Genomic DNA, 16379 nt, shown 5'->3' with positions numbered 1-16379 from the left:
GCTTTTCTTCCCCTCCAGCCACGCAAGGTTGGCATCTGACACTCTACCTGCCAAGCAATCAGGTCCTTGAGCTTCTCGATCTTTTCGTGGGCCTCGGGGTGCTCCTGCAGGTACCGGTCAGTGAAAAAGGCCTGGTGGAGACAGGGAGAGCCACTCAGTACACCTGCGCATCCCACACCGATTCTCACTTACTGGGCGCCAGGCCCTGGGGATGGAGCCGTGTGTAAAACAGACCCACACGGAGCTCACTCCAGACCCTGGTTACACCCTCCCCAGCACCCAGGGCAAAATGCCCAGTAAGGCCCAATACAATAAGTGGAGCTAACGGGCGGCCAGGGGCGGGGAGGGGGGACCAGCACGCCCAGTCCTTGGAGTCCAGCAAAGCCTCGCTGACCTGGATAGCTCGGTCCTGCTGGGTGGCAGTGACCACAGCCCTCCCAGCTGCTCACGTGCCGGGCCTGCCACCTGCCCCTGCCCGGCCTGACCTACACCTGAAGGCGACTGAGCGTTAAGAAAGCGCTGCCTGTTTGCCTAAGGGCGGCCAACCACCCCGTGCAGCGCAGCCTGCTCTCCTGCCAGGCCCTTTCTGTCTCTGTTTTTCCTTGTCTAGATCAGAGGTCAACAAGCTTTCTCTGAGAAGGGCCAGATGGTAAACATTTTAGGTTTTGTGTAGCGTAAGGGTCTCTGTCACAACTACTCAATGCTGCAACTACTCAACTGTGCTGTTTTAGTATCAGGAAAACGGTCACAGGCGATAAGTAAATGAACGGGCATGGCAGTGTGTCAAGAGAACTTCATTTACAAAAACGCAGAGCCCTGGTCTAGACCTCACCCGTGTCCTTCAGCTTCTGCCGGTTCCCATCCAGCTAGGATCCAGGGAGACCAGATGGCCGGGCCCCCTCCGCTGTCAAAGTGCTGCTCCCTGGACTAAGAACTCCCATGCTTTTGTCTGTGATAATCCCAGGCCTCTTGAAAGCCACCCGAGGCCCACTGGGCACAGATAAGCCCAACCCGAGTGGGTCAGTGGGGGCTTCCTGGCTGTGAGAGGATGCCCCGGGGAGCTGTGCCCGGGGCCAGGCCTCGACCCTCCTGCACCTGCAGGGCCTGCCTGGCCTCGGCCAGGTCTCTGCTGAGACTGCGCAAGGATCAGCAGTGGGATCGTTTCTGGGCTTTGGGGATAGTGTCTGGAATTCTCTGTCTGTCCCGGGGCAGGGCTGTCACGAGCCTTTTCGTAGTTCGCGAAGCCCCCCATGACAGCCGGGTCCACGATGCCGTTGAGCAGCATGGAGAGGGGGTTGACGGGGAGGCTGGGGTCATCCAGGTGCTGCTGCACCATGCTGTCGATCTTGTCGTTCGTCAGCTGCATGGTCTCGATGGCGTTCTCCAGGGGGCTGATCTCCACCTGCACGGAGGGGACAACAGCACGGGTCACCCCACCCGCCCCAGCCCCAAGGGCCCCACCAGAGGAGCCAGGTTGTGAAGGGGGCAGGCTTCCTACTCCCCCAAGCACCTTTCTTGCCAACAGAATTTTCGGGCATGATCACTTATGGCCCAACTGAGAGCAGCTGGCCATTTTGTCATTGTTTCCATAGACTGAGCCCTCACATGGAAATTCCAAAGGAACAGAGTAAGGTTGCTCAGCTCTGGGGGTGTGTATGCACGTGTGTGCATGTATGTGCATGTGTGTGCATGTATGTACACGTGTGTGTGCATGCACGTGTGTGGTTACCCCAGGAAAACACACAGCCCCGAGTGGCACTTAAACACAATCTGTCTGCTTCAGAAAGGATATCTTTCAACCATGTTCTTGTTTTCTGCTTGCTTTACAAAGCATGAAGACTTTAGGGAATTTGGAGGAATCTAGAGGGAGGCCCGGGCACTTGGGAAGCCCGCTGTCCCGATCTGGCCACACCCTGCCGTGGTGGCCTCCACATGCCCTTGGTGGGAGGGAAGTGCGTGGGCACTTCCAACCAGTCCTCAGCGGCCTCATTTGCAAACCTGCCACTGGTCAGTGGGGCCTTCAGCATGGAGGCCGGGGACCGACCACACGTCCTCCTCAGCTTCCCCTGCATCCTCTCAGGCACCTCGGACCTCCTTCTCGGGAGGCTCTCTCTGGGTCAGCCCAAGGCACCAGGGCAATACAGTCCCACCCCCACCCCGGCCTCACTCCAACAGACTCAGCTGCCTCCCCCCAGAGGGCCATGGGAGCCTGGGCCAGGGTGACCTCAGGGTAACTTTGATCCTCCCAAAGCAGGTGCGACAGGAAGTGTCTTCAGCACCTGGTTAACAGAGCCTCCTGTTTTCTTGCTGTAGCCTGGGGGGGAAACTGTCTGTGAGGAGGGGGTGGCAGGGACAGAGATGAACAGGGATGATGACTCTGTAAATTGCCAAACCCTAGAGTGACACTCCCCGGTGGCTGCGGAGGTAACAGCGGCTCCATTGACTCTCCCTTCTTATACTGCTGGAGGGACGGCTGTGGAGAGGTCACCGTGCACAGAACGTGGCCAACCATGTGCACCCTGAACAACACGTGTCCTAGCAGTGCTGTCCTCACCCCACACCTTGCTCTGCCGGGCCCTAGAACGTTCCATCCCAGGCGTACAGTATTCCATCTGGACCGGGTGCTAGATCCCTGTCCCTGGTCTCACTTGCCCCAGGAAAGACTTGTTGCCAATTTCTATCAAATAAACAGGGTTAGTGCCTGGCCCTACAGAGATCCCATGGGGGCTGGTTCCCGGAGGCACAAGCAGTGGCCACAGGGGTTTGACAGCAGGATTTAGTCCTGCCATTCTGGGATTATTCGGCTTCCAGCCCTCTTAGTTTGTTAAAAATGGCCAGCACAGCTGCAGGAGGAACTGCACCCTCATGAAAGGTCAGGGCCCTTCCGCCTCCGCGAGCTCACAGATCCCCGATTACGCGGGGCCTGTGGGCAGAGGCCCGCCGGGAGGATTAGCGCCTGTGTGTGTGAAGGGCCTGCTCTTCTGGCGTCTCTCCCACGTGTAGTGAGCACATCACCAGCTCCAGAGAGCCCCAGGGAAGGGGCCGCATCTTCACCCCGACACCTGACTCCCGACAGCCCTCCCTTGGTGGGGGCTGCCGGGTGCTGGGGGCTGAGAACAGGAGCTCCCGGAGCACAAAGTGTAAAGTGCCCCAGGGAGGGGCAGGGAAGAGCCTAGGTGCTCCCACCCTGTGGCCCTGCAGGGTGAGGAATCTGGTGGCTCCCGGGTCCCCCGGAGTGGCCGGGACTCAGGCTGGCATGGGCAAAGGAGAAGGGTGGATGGACACACAGCAGGGAAGGGAAGTTCCAGCCGAGTCCTGGAGCCAAATAATCAGGTGTTTTGGGGGCACTCTTTGTGCACTAAATGGCAAGCACCACCCACGGTGAGATCCTGCCCGGCGAAGACTAAAGACATCGAGACACACGAACAAAAACTTCCACAGTTCAATCAGACCTTTTTATACTGGCAATTGCCACAGCCCCGGCATTTCAACATAGTCAATAAATCTGCTGACCGACTCTGCTTCATGTAAATGAACGTGTCCGATATAGCTCACCGCAAATGTGAGCTTCATGTAAATTAAACTGTCCCGTAGCAAGGCAAAGTTTAGCTTTGCTGAGGAATGGAAATCGTTATTCCTTTACGCAGTGCCAGGGAATGGTATATTCTCAGGCTATTTTTACTTAAAATGAGCAAGTACTATTAATTAAGTTGTTTGTCATGTAAATGGCAATAAAACCATCAGGAAAAGAGGTCCTTAAAAAAGTATGTAAATCGGAACTTGTCTTAAACTTTTCATTTAGTTAACAGCAAGAACTGTCAAAACAGCACAGCTATGACTGAATTTAAATATTTTGTAAGAAGAAATGAAATCTTACTTCTGGTTTTCTTATAAGCCGGAGCTGGTGGTGATTACACAGCATTTCCACTAAAATATTGGTGGGTGAGGAGCTATCGATGCTCCGAGGAACAGCAGGGAGATGACGTGAACCGTGGGACCTGCGCTGTGCACGCTGGCCACAGTCACGTGAGGGCGAAGAGGGTGCATCACTCTGTACTGGGGGGGGGGGGCGCGGCGAGCGGACAATTCCTGCTGGGGGCGTCCTTACCATGAAAACAGATTTGACCTCGAACCACCTTAAAATTCCAGGTAATTTATACGCAGTTGTGTATATGGTTCTCTCGATCCACATGTTCTGCAAAGGGAACACACACAACACTTGTTAGAAGGATGTTGGCAGGTGGACACAGCTCCCAGGGGGAGTTTATAGCTCTATAGGAACTAGGTCCTGTCTCAGGGAAGGGTTCTGCCTGTGTTCAGTGCAGGGCAAGCGTGTGCTGAGGTCACACCTCACAAGCCATGCTCTGCTTAACAGTCTCACAGGACACATCAAAGGTCCCTGGTTTGCTAGCCGGCGTTGCCTATCTACCTGGTATTTGGCAACAAAAGTATTATATAATAAGTGGGCAGGGAAGACGTAGATACCTCAAAATGAAGGGGTTCCTTCTTCAGCAAATAGATTTTTGAAAAGTCTCTAAATTTTATGAGTTTTATGATAATCTTTCTCAGCAAAGGTGCAAATGCATTAAGGAAGACTGGGTTTAAAAAAGTGACCTCTCCCATTCTAACAAAATCAGTGTTTTAAGCTTTAAAGTTTAACATAACTAATATATGTTTATATGAGAACATACAGATAAGGAAACAGAAAGGAGAAAAATCACCCACTACCCAAAGATGATAACCTAAACATTTTAGTATCTATTGTTCAAGACTTCTTACTCAGTGTGAAAAGTGTACATATGTATATTTAAAATAAAAACACAATTTTCTAATTTGTGCTCTTTGTAAAATAGTACATTACATATTGTAGGAAATTGTTTCAAGCCAACAAATATAAGTCTGCATCTCTGTAAAGGTTGCGCAGGGAACTCCATCACAGGGGTAAACCGTGAACCTTTGTCCGACTCTCCCTTCGGAATGTCTACTGGCCCTGCTACACCTCCCGTCCTGCAGGATCCCTGAGCGGCCAACAGTCATCTCGATGCAAATCATGGGAGAATGAAATGTCCACAATTCCAGAACACTGGCCTGGATCTTGGAAAGCATTTATCCCAAGCCTCTTAGTTTCCAGAAGAGCAAAGGGGAGGGCCTGGCTGACACCTTGGGAACACAGGCAAGGCCTCCAGTATCTCAGGCTGATGGTCCTTTTGCCCCACGAGGATGGCTGCCTCAGGTACTTGCCCTAGAAACGGAAGCACACTCTCCCTTCAGGGCCATCTCTAGACCAGACCTTCTCTGCTTTCTCTCATGTCAACACCCCCTGGGAAGGACCTCTGGGCTCCATCCTGAACTTTACAACCAGCTGCTGAGAACTCAGGCCTTGTCTCGTCTCCCTCCCTGTTGACTGGCCCCTGCTCTCCAGAGCTGGACCCCCTGCTGGGCTTGGAGGCACTGAGCCGCCATGCTTCACTCCTGGCCTGGCAGCAGCCCTCCCAGCCCCCTGCCCCGAGCCAGCCCCTGCGGAAGGGCCGGAGCCTGGCTTCCCAAGACTACAAAACCCCCGTGCTTATCTGGAAGCCTGAGGCTTTGTCAAGCATGGATCAAATCCCATGGCTTCTGAACACTTCATCCAAGTACGCAGACCTAAATGGGGCCATTAGGGGATTTCAGGGCCATTTAGAAGAAGCACAGCCTCCAAGGCTTAGCGCAGCTCAAATGTCAGGAGTCCTGGTTATTCTTAGCTCTGCGCCCGCCCGGCTGCGCACCCTTTGGCAGGGTGCTTGCCCTCCTTGCGTCCGCTTCTCCAGAATCTAAGAATGTACCTACTTTCCAGATGGGAGAGGTGAGAGGGAAATTCATGACCTGCCTATAAATCCCACAGTGCAGAGATACTACATAAATAATAGCATTATTGCTTGTAGTGACCGTGACAGATACAGACTGCTCAGAAAGCCACTGCCCTTAGCATGACTGGGTGTGACCTCCTGCACTGTTCTAGACAACACCACGGTGACCAGTCACCAAGTGAGTCCAGGATGCTGGCATTAACCAAGAAATAGGCTTTTTATCTTGAAACAACCGGCCTGTTAGAACTGCAGAACACTTGACAATCACTGACTCCAGGCTCCCCCCAGCTGCTCACTGACACACAGGAACCTGGCCTCAGGGCTGGAAGGCTCTTCTGCTCCGGGGTTCTCTGAGACTCGCAGTTACAGCTCCCAGATCAGAGGACAAAACCTGAGGCATTCCCAGGAGAGTGGGCGGAAGCCGTGCTTTACTGGAGGCAACCCTGCTGAAAATGTTCCAAGCCTCACCTTGCAGGAGCAGGTGCTAATTCACCTTTGACCCCCTGCACCCCCAGATTCCTCCACACTGCAGGCAAGAGGAAGCTATTCTCAGTAGCACTGGGCCTCCCAGGGTGTCCCCGGGGCTAATGCCTCCTTGCAATACGGGCCTACATAGGTTTGCCAGGCAAGATGAACAGTAACATTTTTAAAAATTCGTTTTTGATGCCTTTTAAAAGTGGAATCCACGAAACCAGTTTGTATGTATAATTTTTTAAAAGACTCTGAGGATCTGTGTTATATCTCTATGACTCTAATGCATGGTTTGCAACATGAGATAGCTGTTCAGCAATGTCTGGAAACCTTTTTGATTGGTTGTGACAGCTGGGGAGGTGGTCCTGGCACCTAGCGGGTAGAGGTCAGGGATGCTGCCGAATGTCCTGCGGTGCACAGGACAGGCCTGCCACACAGAATGCCCGCGACGTCAGCAGTGCTGAGGTGGAAACCCTGCTGTCCCGTGCAGTGCCGCGCTGAAGCTCAGGCACTGGGCGCCGGGTGCTGAGTGAGCGCCTGGGTCTAGACCAGTTCATCTCCTGACTGCACTAGGTACCTCGGCACCTCCCGGAGCCATTTGCAGCTAGAGGTGCTGGCACCTGCTTTCACACCTGGGGCTCACAGAAAGACCAACTCAGATACACGCAGGAGGGAACTGTGCTCCCAGCACGGAAGCACCTGAACTTGATGGCACGGTCACCTTATTGCATACCTTAACGAACTTAGTCATACCGTTAGTGAAATGTCAATCAATAGTTGCTCTAAATTGGGTGGGGCAATAGGTTAGGATTCCTGCACATGCTATAAAAAGACATTTAATACTGCCCTGTGGTAGCCTTTGCGGCCACACTTTTCCACAAGCAGTTTTGTTGTGGGTGAAAGGAGTTGTTTTTTGGTTTTTGTTTTGGTGGTTTTTTCGGTTTTTGTTTTGTTTTTACCGCAAATTCATTGTCTGGGTTTTTTTCTCCCTTCCGGATTGGCCGAGAATATTCAAATCGCTGGACCTCATTCACCCTGTAAAAACTGTACAGAGACAGACAAACTGTTAGACACGTAACCCAACAAAACAGCCGATTTGCTTTTAGACATGGGGTCTGGCCTCAGAGCATGTCACTGCGTTTTATAAAATGCCCCTAACCTTGACCTAAAGCCACAGCCTGGCTTCCTCTCCCAGTCAGCTTGGGAGGGAGGCGTTGGCAGGTGCAGAAATTAACTTGAGTTTTTGCCTCCTTTGTGTCCCGGCCTCCGGGGAGCAGAGATGCCGGATGAGAGCAGAACCAGCAGACACAGGGAAAGGTGAGGCAGAGGGGAGAGAACGAGGTCTTTGTGTTCCATTTATATGTTTTTTATTTTTAAAAAGGTCTTACATACTTTAGTTTCAGATCTATGAAATGCAGATTTTGCAACTACCCCCAGAGCACCCACGGACCCTAAATAGCCTGCCCCCCTTGCTGGGGTAAGGGGCGGACTTTGAGCATATACCAGGGGCAGGCGTGGGTCGTTTCTGCCCTGCACTGAAATGCAGACGGGCCCCACATCACAGGGAAATTCCGGATCTGGGTGTGCTCTGCAGGTCACTATCTGCAAATGCTTCTCTCTGAGAAAAAATGTTGCAAGCCTTAAAAGTTGCGCCTTGCGAGAGCAACCATTCGTAAGTAAACAGGGTCCTAGTTTATCTTCCATTATTGCTGAGGAAAGGTCATAGAAATGATGAAAGGTTAAAGAAACCACCAAACTTCAGGATATAAAACCAGATCCTGAAGAATATTAGACCATCAAAGAAGTTAATTTTTTTTCACTAGAACATGGATCAAATAGGAAAGAAAATTCTCAACATCAAAGAAACATCTGCCTTAGCAGATGTTTCTACACCACTGCTAAGTCAGGTGCAATTCAAATGAGAGGTGCAATTCAAATGAGAGGCACAAAATCTCACTTGAATTTGGACAGTTGACTCCTGAGGTTTAAAAGCCACCCCATAATCCTGTATTATGTAATTGCTGTGCTGTGGGAGCGAAGGGCTCTTCTCTTGTGCATCACCAGGAGGAAATGTCTGAATCTTTTCCCCACGTTATAAAAGGCAAACTCTCAAGCCGCACCCATGAGTATGGACTCAGATTTGCTGGGTATGGGGCTGGGCTTGTGCACTGTTGCAAAGCTCATCAGGCCAGGCACAGCGGCTCATGCCTGTAATCCCAGCATTTTGGGAGGCTCAGGCAGAAGGATCACTTGAGGTCAGGAGTTTAGACCAGCCTGGGCAACACAGTAAGACCCTGTCTCTAAACAAACAGATAAACAAACAGCCAGGCATGGTGGCACAGCCAACCATTTGGAGGCTAAGGAGGGAGGATCGCCCGAGCCCAGGAATTTGAGGCTACAGTGAGCTATGACAAAGCCACTGCAATCCAGCCTGGGAGATGAAGTGAGACCCTGTCTCTAAAATTTGTTTGGTGGTTTTTTTTTTTTTTTTCAAAAAACAGCTCAACAGGGGACTCCGCCCCACAGGATGTGTCTGTAAGAAGACCAGAGTGGCTCCTCATCCCACCCAAGTTTTTGCTGTCAGTGACTCTGGGGAAGGAATAGCCTCGGCACCCTCCCAGCCCGTGGATCATCTTCTTCTTTCACTTTTTTGGATGCTCTTCAAAGAGGACAGAAAGAGCATCTGGAAAGCTAATCTGAAGATAAAATATCCATCCTTTCAAAGGTGGAATTATTAGCAAGAGATCTGTACCCAGTCTCTTCCCACTCCCATGCTGGGTGAGAAAAAGGGGATGATTACCTTACAATCTGCTCTGACACCGGCCTGTGGAACTTAGGGGGCAAATCGAGTTTGGGTTTCACTGTGAAGCACTGAATATCTGAAGGGAAGGGAGTTAAGGACCAATAAGGCAGCATGAACATCAACCACGAGAGAAGCCTCCCCGGAGCACACCCAACCGTCCAAACGAAAGGCGTCGCAGCGGTTTCACAGTCCGCGTGGTCGCCTTAAAGGATACACTGGCCGGGAGAGTTTTTAATATCGTCGCCTGGTGGAGATGTTGTCTTCATTTTCTCAGCGTTTGGAAACTGAGTTAATAGCCGAGCTTCAAAATCTTCCCGACGTTCATACTCTTTCCCTCGGTAAATGAAAACTTTTCCCTGGAAACAATGACATTCATTAAAACACAGTACAGAGACAGGGCCGAGAAAAGTTCACACGCAAATGCACTGGTCTTCAAACTATGCTTGACGGGTTTTTAAAAAGTGTCATTGAATGTAACTTGTAATTTTTTTTTTTTTACTTGTAATTGTGTTGGTCTTATTAATCAAGAGCACATGGACATAAGACATGAGTTTACACTGTTTAAGAAGCACTGGACACAACATTACTAAAATCTAGTGATACATTTTAGTCTTGACAGTAACAGCCAATCTAATTAAAAAAAAACTATGAAAAAACCAAGTCCGAAATTGGAGCCCAGTGCTACCGTGGGCATGAGATGGTTAGAAAGGGTTGCTGTAGCCAGGCCAGTGGACATGATGTGTACATTTTTTTTTTCCAGGTAGGCCTTGATTAAGTCGTTTTCATTCTGCCATAAGGAATTTAAGGCAGCATGAGCCTAAGGTGGGGCCTCAGTGCCTGAGCACGGCCACCCTGAGCTGACTCCTGTAAGACGCAGCCAAGAGACCCGCAGACCCGGAGGGAAAGGGATCCAGACGGAAGCAGAAGGCCAGCAGGCTCTTGGCCTCCCCTGAGTGATGGCCGGATGGATAGCAGGATGTCCCTCATTGCATTCAGAGCGCTTGTGCGGATCATTATTCATCCACACATGACAAGATAAAATATAGAGAGCTCTTCTTCGAAGGGCTGGATGTGGTCCATCTCAAATGACACTTTTGTCACTTCCATAAATTCCAACTTGGAGAGTCCACTGGGGGTTGTTATAGCTGCCAGCCTAGGAGACTTGGGGCGTGGAGGGGAGGTTAAGTAGGTGAGCGTTCTTCCTTACACAAGGCTGTCTTGTTGAGGCCATTTCTGTCTGGGTGTGACACAGTCACTCTGCAAATATATCTGTAAGGAAAGTTCTTCCAAGATATAAGAGGTCTCTGTTCCTTCACAGATTCAACCAGTATGTTCTGAATGTCAACTGAGTCACACAAAGGGGCCAGTGGGTAGAGAGAGTAATGCTGTTGCTGGTTTACGAAGCCTTCTGCCTCCTCCCTCCTGTCCTGCCCATCTTAGAGCTGTCTCTACCTAAGCAAGAACTGCAATAAGGACAAGACAGCAAGCAGAAGCCACAGGGCACAAGAGACAGGAGTCCTGGGGCACAGCTTTCCACGAGGGACTTGGTTGCATGAGTGCACCTTTCGTTCCAATCAGTGACATTGGGTTAGAGTCTCCTGATTGGCTGCTCCTGAGTCAGCTGTGGCCCTTTGTCATCTGTAGTGATTCCTAGACAGATGCTGGGGGGGGGGGCAGGAAGAGAGGAAGAGGCAGACAGAGAGAGAGAACAGCATTTTGCTGCATGTTTTTACACTGATCTCCTACAGATTCCCATTGAAGTCGAATTAAAATTTGTCCAATTAATGGATTTCCAAGCGAACAGAGATCCTACAGCACTCAATCAATTTATCCCTGCTATGGTCTGAATGTTTGTATCCCTGCCCCCCAAATTCAAATGTTGAAACCTAATCACCAAGGTAACGGTATCAGAAGTTAGGGATTTGGGGGGTGATGAGGTCATGAGGGCTCTGTCCTTGTGAATGGAATGAATGCCCTTATAAAAGATGCCCAAAATAGTTGCCTTCCCCTTCTGTCCTGTGAAAACATGTGGAAGCCACCAAGCATGAGGAACAGGCCCGCACCAGACACTGAATCTACTGGTGCCTTGATCTTGGACTTCCCAACCTCCAGAACTGTGAGCAATAAATTTCTGCTGTTTATAAATTAGCCAGTCTGAGGCATTTTGTTATAGCAGCTAAATGGACTGAGACAGTCCCCATTCCTAGACCCATCTTATTCTGAGTTCTTATAAATCACTAAAGAAGAAACAGTTTAAGAATTGAATAATTTTTTTCACTTTATGCTTAGATATGTCTTAAAGTACCATTATGGAAGAAAAAATGTTCTATTTCTCTAAAAAAATAATGTCAAGCAGAAACCAAAGTAATATGTAGTCTTAATTAGAAATATAAATACACAGTTTGGGTGTCTTATAAAGCTATATAAAGCCACACATTTCAGAAATTCAGTTAAGATTTAATGTATAACAGGCTACTATAAAACTACCATGCATTTATTATGCTTTACATTAGAAGAAAGACATAATAATAAAAATGTATATAAAGGCTTTAATAGAAAAACAACAGTGAGTTATAGATGAAAACACTAATAACATTTTCTAGAAATGTCAATTACTTTGCATTCTGAAGCCATCTCTTCAAACATGAAAACAAGGGAAAATGTACATATAGTCAAAGATGTTTATTCCTCATAAGAACTATAAATATTAATATGAATGCAAAAGACCAGATCCATTTTTAGAGACAAACAAAGCAGAAGGGATAGCTAGTCAGTTCTCAGAGGCTGCTCTCTGAGCACGGCATTAAGCACCTAAATATTCTGTCCACTTTTTGGTCACTGCTAATGTCATTGTCAGATTGACCCCTGCCAGGCGATCTGTGACACGTAATAAATATACTGCTACAGCTCCACAAAATTATTCAGGTGTGGTGGGAAAGTCAGTTCAACATTAATCAAGCCCGGGAAACTCTACTCGCACTTTGCATTTTGTCCTTTTGATGGTGGCGGTGACCCAGTGCTGTCCCTGGAGGCCGCAGTGTGTGTGAGCTCCCAGTGTGACCGGGCGGCTGCTGGCTCAGGGATTGCTGCCAGGATATCACCCTGCACAGATCACAGTTGGTGGCCACACGCGCTATTTAACACCCCAGCACCGCACGGGTCTGCCACTGTTGAGGGTGGGTCCCTCACCCTTTCTTAGAGACGCACACCCTGGGGGACATGAACAGGTGCACACACCACTTCAGGGCCTCGGCAACAGGAAGTGCCCAACTCCGAGCTCATTCCGTCCTTCAGTGTTGTTTTTAATTTAGATACAGTTATTTCAAATTTCTCCCTCATTTAGAGCTTGTAACCCAACATCCTTTATTCATTTTTTGGAAGGGAAGACTTTGTTCAGAATCTGGGTTTCTGGTTGACCTCTATCTTAGCTGCACAGCGAAGGGAAGGGGGAGGCCGGCCAGCAGCCACAGGACAGGGCCAGATGCCTCAGCCACCCAGGCAGGACGCTGAGCGAGTGGTCAGCCACCCTCACCGTCTGGGCCAGGCCAGAACCGTGGGTCACTTCCATACAGAGCGACATGTCCTCCATGGGGGACTGTGTGCATGCTGTGGGTGCCCGTCTGATGAGGTATCTCGTGCCATCAGTGACTCCCGTGGGGTCGAAACACCGGGCCAAAGGAGCACACCTCTGGGACCAGGGAAACCTCCCACCTGGTTTCAAATGCCCCAGACAGCTGTGCTCAAAGAGCTTCCGCTTCCCCAAAGCCGGAGCAATCACACGCGGGCTCCCAGGATAAGAGAAAACCATGTGTCAAAGAAATATCATGAGAAATGTCAGGAAATCATGACCCACCATCAATGGCATCCAAGAACGTATTTGTGAGACACTTTAAACACTTCCATAGCAGCCAGACAACCCTGGTTTACATTCTCGTCATGTGACTGCCAGGAAGGGGCATCTGGCCAGGGACCAGGGTCACTGCTTCCATCCTGGGTCCGACAGCACACGCCTGTTTCAGAGATGGAGCTTGTTTCGGAGCTTCCGGCACTGTGGCCGTGAAGACCCATTTCCAATTTCCCGTATAATTAAAAATACCCATGTTCATAGTAGCACGCTGGGTAAGAACATCCCAAATAATCAACAGACAAATGGGCAAACACAATGTGATCTACAATGAAATATCTGTCAGCTTTAAAATTAAGGAATGAAGTTCTGACACCTGCTACAAGACGGATGAACCTTGAGGATGTGCCAAGCGAAAGGGGCACATCCTTCCAGACACAGAAGGACAGATGCTCTATGATTTCACTTATATGAGGTACCCAGAGCGGTCAGAGTCACAGAGACAGCAAGCAGAATGGCGGTTACCAGGGCTGGAACGAGAGAGTTAGTGTTTAATGGGTCCAGAGTTCAGCGTGGCAAGATGAAGAAGATCTGGAGGTGGATGGTGGTGACGGTTGCCCAACAATGTGAATGTCCCTAACGCCACTGAGCTGTGCACCTAACACGGACAAGATGGTAACTTTTATGTTATATATATCTCACCACAATTAAAACAATACAGGTAAATATCTGAAGGGGAGTTCTTTTCAGGAAAATCAAATAGACAGGTTTTATGCAACCACAACAAACATTATCTGCCCCTCTCTGGCGCTGCAGCTGACCACAGAGCTAGGGGAGTGTGCAGAGAGAGACTTTCCAGATCAGACGAAGTCCTGTCCTTCCTCAACTTGCGAAGGGATGTCTCTGCTGAGGGGCAACCTTGGCTTGGACTGGGCAGACCAACACTCACCCGCAGGAACGTGGGGAGTCCTTGTCCGTAGTAGCCAACAGCAAAATAGTCAGGCTTGGGTCTCACCACTTTGACGATGTTTTCATAAAACTGAGCCTGTTTTTTCTGGAAGGAAGAGAGAAAATGTGTTTCAGATTCAAGCAGGGTATTTGAGCATTCATTCTTCTGGACTGTTCCTGGGGGGTCTGTAAGCCTTGGCGACCCCTGCAGGGTGGGAGTGTGAGAAGGGGGGGCAGGGTCCTGAGGCGTGCACCTGATTTACTCTCACCACGTAGCTTTGACGTTGCCTTCCGCTCACCCTCCCTCGTTCAGCAAGGGAATCTGAACACACGAGACACATCCAGCAGCCAGCTGTGATCTACGGGTGTTTTCAATAACCAAAGAGGTGTCACAGAAGTGGTTTTTCTTCTTGGTTGGCCCACAGGATTTGTAAAATGGGATGGATCAGATACTGGGATAGGTTAAAGAAGAATTTAAAAGGACAGAATTGTTCTGCTCTGATTTAATGGCGAACGTTACAACACCACTAAGGCGGTGTGCGGAATACGAACATGACATAGCTGAGAGGCCAGTGATTAGGGACTTGCAGAGCTTCCGTGGCAGCAGAAAGGTCTGGCTCCTCTCTGCCCATCCCCTTCTCATAGAAGGGGTCAGTTTTAAACTAGGAGAGACTCTCGGAGACTCCTGGGCTGTCAATACCACTGTGTACAAAGTCAGCTCTTGTTTATGGACAATTCATTCCTAGAAGTGTTGGAGTTTCATTGTAAGAGCTAACTCGGGAATAAAAAGTGAATATTCATGGGCCAGAACCAAACAGAAAATAAACTAAAATCATCTCCCTGGATAAAATGGAGGAACATGTCAAGGCCATAGAATGCCTGAGGTGAATCCCAACATTAAAATGGAAGGAGAAACTCCAGAAAAACAAGCTGAGGTTGCCTGTGTGCATATAAATGAAAAGAAATAAAGACCTACCAGCAATTCGCTGAGTTGCTCGTAATCAAACATTTCGTTTTCGTACTGTTCGGCTAGCTCCTTGCCCAAGGCAATGGCCTCCTCCCACATCTGTGGTGGAAGTAAAGAGAAGAGAGAAACAGAAACCCTAACTTGAATTGCGCTGAATCAAACAGTGACACAAACCATCATAACAGAACAATTTAGAAATGCGTTTGATTAATGGAAACACTTTGGAAATAATGCTGGAAAAACACAAGCATCTTCTAGAGGCTCCTGTCTGTTGGCTCATGACCTGGCATGGGCTGGCTAAACTGGCCAGCTACTGGCCCATCAGTCTCGCCGGCCCCCGGTCCTGGTCAAAGCAGTCTGTCCAGCGTGCGCACCCCCTCCTCCCTGTCCTGCCGCAGATGTGGCCCCAGAGCCCAGGGACAGCGCAGCCTGGAAGCCAGGGAGAAGGAAGCGCAGAGCACAGAGGGGCTGGGAGGAGCATTTATGTAGAAACTGGGGGCTCCCAACCTTTCCAAATCGCCCCCTCAGGAAACATGATGTCGAAAATCATCAACTGTCAGACCAGGCTGCATTTCAACTCTAAATGAAAGCTTGCAAGAAGTGTGTTTTATATGTGCAAATATGCTGCAGATGTCACGCCTGCCAGCATTTTGAAAAGGGGAACTCTGTATGGTAAATAATTTGAAAGTGCCTTTCCACGTAACCGATTTTTTAAAACGCTGATAAACTTTGGACACACGTGGAATAATTTGTTGATATATAATGGGCCTGAATTTCCGTTATTTTCCTTGGGAAAAAACAAATAAAGTGCATTACTTGAGAAAAACATAGCACATTTGGAGGAACCACCTCCTCCAGGAAGCCTTCCTGGCTGTCCTCCATTTTCCTCCTTTGTGCTCCCACAACAATCCGGGATCCTGCACTTCGGGACCTTTGGTAATGCACAGAAACCGCCATGCTCCTTCCCACTTGAAGGCACTGGCTGGGTACCAGCAGTCTGCAAAACCCCTGGACCGTAGCCCAGGCCCTGGTAACCAGGCCCAGTGAACAGAACTGAAGGTGCTGATTTGAACAGAGCTTCCTCCCATCACAGACTGTGTTCCCAGGCATGAATCACCCACTTCTCTGCCACCATCCTCACAGCTTGGCAGCGCCAACCTTGATGTGAGCTATGCGTTCCCGCCAGAACTTGGACTGCACTCCCTGCTGGGACGCTAAAGACACGCTGGGGTGCATCACCATGCCCAGGAGGGCAGCAACAACTGCCAAAGCAGCAAGAGGCACTTACAGATTTTAGCTTTTTCCATCTTTCTCTATGTCCAGCCACCTGCGTTCTCCTCAAGCCCTTCAAACACTTTGTTAGGTGCCTATCTTCATTATACCCATTTTGCAGATAAGGAAGTTGAGGATCAGACAGGTTACGTAACTTGCCCAGGCGCCCACAGTAAGTAAGTGGTGGACATGGCCCAGCTTGGCCTTTTTCCAAAGTTCTTGCTTTTG

The 16379-nt window shown here is 49.6% G+C and overlaps 1 protein-coding gene across 1 annotated transcript in view; it reads right to left on the bottom strand.

Moving 5' to 3' along the window:
* The window catches only part of DOCK1 (dedicator of cytokinesis 1), a 470019-nt gene that overhangs the window by 27420 nt on the left and 426220 nt on the right, over positions 1–16379 (bottom strand). Inside the window, exons 39-46 of the mRNA XM_069460828.1 lie at positions 14889–14978; positions 13914–14018; positions 9335–9476; positions 9118–9196; positions 7277–7361; positions 4109–4195; positions 1226–1402; positions 48–131 (exon numbers count right to left, since the gene is read on the bottom strand). Coding sequence (XP_069316929.1) covers positions 48–131; positions 1226–1402; positions 4109–4195; positions 7277–7361; positions 9118–9196; positions 9335–9476; positions 13914–14018; positions 14889–14978 — 849 coding nt within the window. The remainder of the gene's footprint in view (positions 1–47; positions 132–1225; positions 1403–4108; positions 4196–7276; positions 7362–9117; positions 9197–9334; positions 9477–13913; positions 14019–14888; positions 14979–16379) is intronic.

The sequence above is a fragment of the Eulemur rufifrons genome, chromosome 28 (genome assembly GCF_041146395.1).
Source record: "Eulemur rufifrons isolate Redbay chromosome 28, OSU_ERuf_1, whole genome shotgun sequence".
Taxonomy (NCBI): domain Eukaryota; kingdom Metazoa; phylum Chordata; class Mammalia; order Primates; family Lemuridae; genus Eulemur; species Eulemur rufifrons.
The sequence above is the reverse complement of the archived record's forward strand: the minus strand, read 5'-3'. Positions and strand labels throughout refer to the sequence as shown.